Here is a 6,175-nt window from a genome sequence, read left to right as displayed (position 1 = left end):
ATGATAAGTCACACTGAAGAATTTAAAAAATCAAAAGAACTTCAACCTAACACTTTAAAAAGATAGAAGATAGTACTTGCCAAGTAGTTGAAAATTATGTAGAACACTATCAAAATTATTTGGCAATATATTACATTGAATATTTAACAACAGATAAAATAGAACAATATTTGGTCTAATGTATATCTTCTCATAGACCTAGAGTTACTTATTGACTTTGAACAGTTCAATTTTCAACAATAATCCTGCAAATCCAATAAAAAAAGTTTTTTTCTCTCTCCAAGTCTCTCCATTAAATCTCAAGATCAACCAGATGACAGACTATTGTTCAGAGTTCAGTCTGGCTGTTGAATTGACTAGTTCCGATTCTGAACTTGGTCACGTAGCAAGTGGAAACCGTTATAGATGGAAATCCACCTGCAGCTTTCTCATGAGGGCGCTAATGGCCAGATGGTCAGGTACTGTACTCCCAGTCATCCACATTGGCCTAATGGTGCACCCCAATTAAACATGTTACAAGATTTAATGTGTGAGTCCAAGCTGTGTACTGTGACTGAGTCATTAGCACTCTAAAACCAGTTGCTGTGCTCAATTACAGGGGACAATTTATTTTGTCTTTCAACTGGCCCATTTACAGAGGAATTTAGACCCACCAGCTATTTATATTGACATCAACATCAACTCGCTGCCAACCCTCCCGGTTAAAACCGATTTTCCTTTTTATTGCTATGGAACTAAAAAATGTGCTTTCATTACCATCCTTCTTTTCGCCGAAAGAAAATGATTCATGGTTGAAAATATAGCATCCCATAAAGGCTTTACAAGACTGGAACAGAATGCAAAGTGGTAGAAAACAAGCAATTGTAAAAACATAGGCAGGACACTATTAAAAAGTTAGACAATAAATATAAAATCTCCAGTGATCAAATAGCTAATAAAATACACAGCCACTATTAAGCAGCATTATAAATCCCATTTAAGTTTTTCCTTATCATATTCTCTCAAGGACAATGGCTGACATTAATCACATCTCATTATCTTTTATCATTGTGATTACTCGTTACCTGTGTCCTTATCCACTTAACGTGCAAAATCTCACAAATACATCACGTTTCGGTTACAACTGATCCTATTTTAACTCTGTTGTATTGATGTTACTAAAATGAATTTAAAACCCGGTGTGCTGCCTGTTAGAACATAAAGCCGGTAAGATGAGCTGTTGCTTTTCTCTATTAATAACTTTTGTGATAACAAAATCCATTTTTATTTCGACATAAACCATCACTGATCTGCCCAGCAGTGAAAACACTCCCCTGTGATGTGCTGTATATCAACACAGCAGATGCTTAATGCTGCTTTAGTGGCATCTGCTTGCTCCTCTGTTGCTGGCTCAAGCAGCAATGTAAACACATATCAAACATTTTAGCCGAACATTTGAAATATGAGAAACCTCTTGTGTGATGTAAAAACAATTTGCATGTGTTCTTATTGCTCTCAAGATGAATATCATAGCAGGCCAAACACATTCATATTTTTCATAGTACCAAGACTGATCTCTGAGAAGCAGCGTGAGCAGAAATCTTATGATTTATAGGAATTAAATCTGTTCTTTTCTTCATATTAATCATCAGTTCTTTGAGAAATTGATTTCATGCAGTTTTCAGGCAGCTTCAGACATTTAATTTCATCATTATAGTTTTGAAATGATTTACAAGCACCTAAAAAATATGGAGTTAATACATTCTATATATCTATGCATGAAAACAAGTTTTGACATAATAATCTAGGATGTATTGGATAGGATAAAAGTATTGACATTCAAGTGTTTATCACTACTATTTACATTCTATTCCATGATCACAGATGTTTTAAATTTATTAAACATTTACCAACAATAAGTTTCATTTTTTCCTCTAAATGTAGTCACCAGACAAGCTTATTAGGGATGGCATCATTTTTTATCAGATTGTAATGAGATATACAGCTCCAAGCTGATTTAGAGAAAAGGTCCCTCAAGATCACACTAGCCTACCATAAACTGGACCCCATAACTTTTTGGAAAATTCTGAAGAGGATTTCAGCATGCAGAAGGTAGCCATGGGGCCCGAAACTAAAAAAAAAAACATTGTACACTTGGCCTACTCCACTATACTATCCCCAGAGAAGCACCAAGCAGGTGAACATGGCATGAACTTTAGCATCCAAAAGCTTCGCAGCCATCTATGTGCAACTCTGCATCCCCAGCTCATTTGAGTAGAACAAGCAAGTCTGGAAGAGTCTTGACACCCATTTTAATGAGGGGAGGAGGAGAAATAAGGTGTGGAGTACACAATGATGCACTCGTTGCAGCCTGGAGAAAACAAGGCCACATTGAGCCTTGTAAATGCACACCTTTTAGCTAATTTTCAACATTAACACAATGTTATGACTGTAGCCTGGAATTTTATCCTTGTAGAAGACCTCTAAGAGTCTTTAGAAGCATGGTCATTGTCAGTTGGCACTGGATTAAAAAGGTCAAGTCTAATGTAGTGTTGATTATTTTCTACATAAAAAGAGAGACACATTAAAATGAGAATTGAAGGGAAATGGTTAAGATATTTTAGTCACCTACTGTATTGACTAAATGAATTAATATATCATCTTGCTTTCTCATATGACTTCCATTAGTGCCTCCACACACTCAAGGCAGTGACTGTTACAGTACCATTAAGACAATAGATCATGGCAACGGAATGCTTTTAACAACCTTTATTAAAAGTCATGACTGGCTTTGGGTAAGTAGTTAGATGCTGAATTTTTCCAGGGTATCAATAGAGCATCCCTTTCATGGGAGTCAGAATCACCTGCTTGCTTGAGACCACATCCTGGGGGTGAGACTTGCGGGCTGTGTTTGCAGGTTTTCCTGCATGGACTTGGAAACAATTATTAATTGAATGTTCACAAGAATAGGTCAAAGTCAGAGGTAGTCACTCACGATATCTGTGATGGCAGTTTTCTTCACAGGAATTTGTGGTGCTGGGATAACACACTGCTGTAGCACAGTGGATGAAAACCTGCAATTGATACAACAACAAAAAAAAAAAAGGTAGTTTTGTTAAGTCAAAAGGGTCCCACATCTCTCGATTCAAGGACAAATTGTGCAAAAATGGACTTAATAGCAAGCCATTAGATCATTGAAAAATACCAGCAAAAAGTTTTGACACATTACCCTATCCTTTTGTGGAGTTAAGTATTCGGGATCCACAAAGGAGAACATCTTGAAGATGAAGCGCTTGTAGTGTGTTGGGCTAAGAATTCTAGAGGACTGCCGCACAGAAACCATGCTTGTCTGGTAGCGGTCATCATTGTAGGGACACCTGCAGAATCATACATGAGACCTGAGTAAAACAACCCAAGGACAGTGGCTTCCATTCAAAGCAGTATAAACACTTACCCATCAACAATTAGATCCCATTGAGGGACACTGTTTGGATTAGGAGTGGTAGTTGTCCAGCAGCGCTCCAGGGTCAAAACAATGTTGGGGTCGGACCTATCGAGGATGCGGACTTCAACATACACGGGTTGCTTCAGAACTTTAGTTATAGGGTAGTCTGCTGCGTCGTAGAAGGAGTTGTAAGCTGCCTCTTCTGCAAGTAATGTTTTACATTTTGAGTCATCCTAAACACTTCAATGTAAGAATTTGCCACTATACACACCTTCAACACAGCCCTTTGAATAACACTCGCCATTTCCAAGTCTCAGCTCAACCCTGAGAGAGCCACCAGCAGCAACTGATGCAGGTGGGGGAAGGTCATTGACCTCTAAAACTACCGCCTCAACAGCTGTCCCTGAATATCTACACTGGAACAGCAACCTAAGCAAAGGAGTTAAATTAGTGTCACCACAGAAGTGGAATGATAAAATGCAAGTCATTGGCTACAGTAGATGTCCAATTACTTTCAAGCAAGAGAAGCCAACAGTGATTCACTGCCACGTAAAATAGATCTGACAGCTACCAATAAATGCCAATACTAGGAACCTTAGAAATAAGCCTCACTTGTTTCAAGTGCTAGAGCTACCAGCTTAAGTGCAGAAAGATTTGTTTCAGACTAATCTGTCAAACACCAAGCTAAAATACTTACTCAAAATGGCTGTCCCTGGTGATTGAACCTTTGGGCCCAATTCCCACCTCATATGATGACGACATGTGGTTTTCATATACCACAAAGCCTTCTTCCTCCTTAAGATGTTGAAAGCACCATTAAACACAATTACAGCCAATAATACTCGGTCCAAAAAAATTAAACCTGCCACCAACCTTGACAGTGGTGCCACACAAAGTCATGGGGAACTGGAAAATAGCAAAGGCAGCGGTGGTGTCAACAGCTTCACAAGTAGGATCATTCATTTCAATCAAACTGATTGAAGTTACATCCACAGGTGGAAGCGTAGAGTCACGAGCTACTACCACCACAAACTGGCCATCTCTTGTACACTGCACAGTCACTGACAAGACAGAAAATATTAATCAAAGCTGCCAAGCTTGAAATTATAGGAAGAACGGTTAGCAGAGTTACCATCTTTGCCATAATAACACTGGCGTCCATTGTAGCAGCAGTTGATGGATTCACACTGCTCTTGGGTGATGTCACCAGTCCCACACTGGATCATCTCATTATGCTCCACTTGGCATTTCTCCACTTGAGTTGTAGTCAAAGGAACACCTACTTGCTTCTGAGGTAGTGACAAAGGTGGATTCTTGTGCAGAGCCCCCATCCAATGTTGAGCATCAACAGCCAAAAGTGCAGCAACCAGCAGCAAAACACCAAACAGACTCCTGGACTGTGCCATGATGTTGCTCAAGAGTGCAAGAACACAATCTCTATGGTAGACGTTGGCTTTATACTGGGTGACTGGCAGCGTATTCAGCTTGCGGTTCCGCCTCTCATCATTACCGGTTAATTGGGTGTCAGGCGTGTGGAGTTATTTAACTGGGAGCTAAGAGATTGAGCTCATTGGCTAGGCCAGAAAAAAGAAAGACTACTTGTGACTGCTGAGTGAAAAGTGAAGCTGATATTTTGTAATGTGCTGATAGAGGTTCTGCATGTTTATATGGATGGACCCTTTCATTAATTTTCTGTACCACTTATCCTCACACGGGTCGCGGGAGGTGCTGGAGCCTATCCCAGCCAATTATGGGCACCGGGCGGGGAACACCCTGAATTTGTGGCCAGCCAATAGTAAGGCATAAATAGACAGACAACCATTCACTCTCATACTCATCCCTACGGGCAATTTAGAGTGTTTAACCAGCTTACTATGCATGTTCTGGGGATGTGGGAGGAGCCCGGAGGACACGGAGAAAACCCACACAAGCCCGGGAAGGAAATACAAACTCCATAAAGGAAGATCGGAAACCACCGGGGATTGATTCCTCGATCTCAGAACACTGAGGCAGAGTTGGAAACCGCTGATAAAAATTATTTCATTATAATAGTAGTTATGTCAGCTGCATGTTTTGCCCCATCTCACTCAAAACGGATTGTATGTCTATTGCCGTCAATGACGCTCAAATAGTAGCATTCACTAGCTGTTCATCACCGTCAATGGTACTCAAACATTTGAAGTCACCAGATATTCATCGCTGTCAATGTCAGAGAATGGGTTAATAAAAGTATGAAACCTTTGTGCTGCACGCAGATGTATGGGCGTTACACTCAAGAGCTGGGTGTCTACGCCAAGGCGGAAGCAGCCCGCCTACGGGATGGCGGCGTGCGCAATGGTGGAGGAATGCGGCGCAACACCAGCGTCCGAAGTCGAGCTGCCAACCTCCAAAAGTCCCCGAAAGGCCCATGCTCCAAGTGCCTGTGTGAGTGATTAGTTCAGTCCTCCTCCTTTTGTATTTTCTGTAGTATTTGTTACAATAATTTTGCATTCATTTTCCTTAAAATTGGAGGATTTAAAGAACACAAGTCATTGGTGGATTTATTTTAACAAAAATTTGAACAAAGGAGCTACAGATGTTGCCACCACTTTCTGAATCATTGCTGTTATTTTATTTTGTTTTGTCTTTCCTATGTTTATTCCGAATATATTTATACAAGTTTTGCCAAAATCGGACTATCAAATATGATCTTATATTATTTTATTTATGTGGAAACATTCCTAAGATTGTTTGGCCACCAATTCAATTATC

General features: G+C 40.0%; 2 protein-coding genes across 3 annotated transcripts in view; one reads left to right on the top strand and one right to left on the bottom strand.

The window, feature by feature from the left end:
- Positions 1-6,175, top strand: part of clcn2a (chloride channel, voltage-sensitive 2a) — a 32,622-nt gene that overhangs the window by 9,537 nt on the left and 16,910 nt on the right. Inside the window, exon 2 of the mRNA XM_077723857.1 lies at positions 5,680-5,848. Within this exon, the coding sequence (XP_077579983.1) occupies positions 5,680-5,848 (169 nt within the window). The remainder of the gene's footprint in view (positions 1-5,679; positions 5,849-6,175) is intronic.
- On the bottom strand, positions 2,734-4,953 carry LOC144201324 (zona pellucida sperm-binding protein 4-like). Of its 2 annotated transcripts, none has more exons than XM_077723853.1 (8): positions 4,557-4,953; positions 4,298-4,485; positions 4,122-4,219; positions 3,696-3,853; positions 3,434-3,626; positions 3,209-3,356; positions 2,975-3,053; positions 2,734-2,911 (listed from the first exon to the last, which is right to left on the bottom strand). In XM_077723853.1, exons 1-8 carry the CDS (start codon positions 4,828-4,830, stop codon positions 2,808-2,810), a joined length of 1,242 nt encoding a protein of 413 aa, XP_077579979.1. In that variant the 5' UTR covers positions 4,831-4,953; the 3' UTR covers positions 2,734-2,807. The 2 variants fall into 2 exon arrangements, with proteins under 2 accessions (XP_077579979.1, XP_077579980.1); XM_077723854.1 differs by having other exon boundaries at positions 2,734-2,902.

Source organism: Stigmatopora nigra, chromosome 9 (assembly GCF_051989575.1).
Source record: "Stigmatopora nigra isolate UIUO_SnigA chromosome 9, RoL_Snig_1.1, whole genome shotgun sequence".
In the NCBI taxonomy this organism is placed as follows: Eukaryota; Metazoa; Chordata; class Actinopteri; order Syngnathiformes; family Syngnathidae; genus Stigmatopora; species Stigmatopora nigra.
This window is presented reverse-complemented; position numbering and strand designations above follow the sequence as displayed.

Excerpts from the sequence above, each read along its gene's own strand:
- LOC144201324 (XM_077723853.1), bottom strand. The coding sequence starts at position 4,830 with ATGGCACAGTCCAGGAGTCTGTTTGGTGTTTTGCTGCTGGTTGCTGCA. Across the intron at positions 3,854-4,121 it reads ACCAGGGACAGCCATTTTGA|GTTGCTGTTCCAGTGTAGAT; the intron begins GTAAGTATTTTA and ends TCCTTTGCTTAG. Across the intron at positions 3,054-3,208 it reads TAACTCCACAAAAGGATAGG|GTTTTCATCCACTGTGCTAC; the intron begins GTAATGTGTCAA and ends TATCAATTGCAG.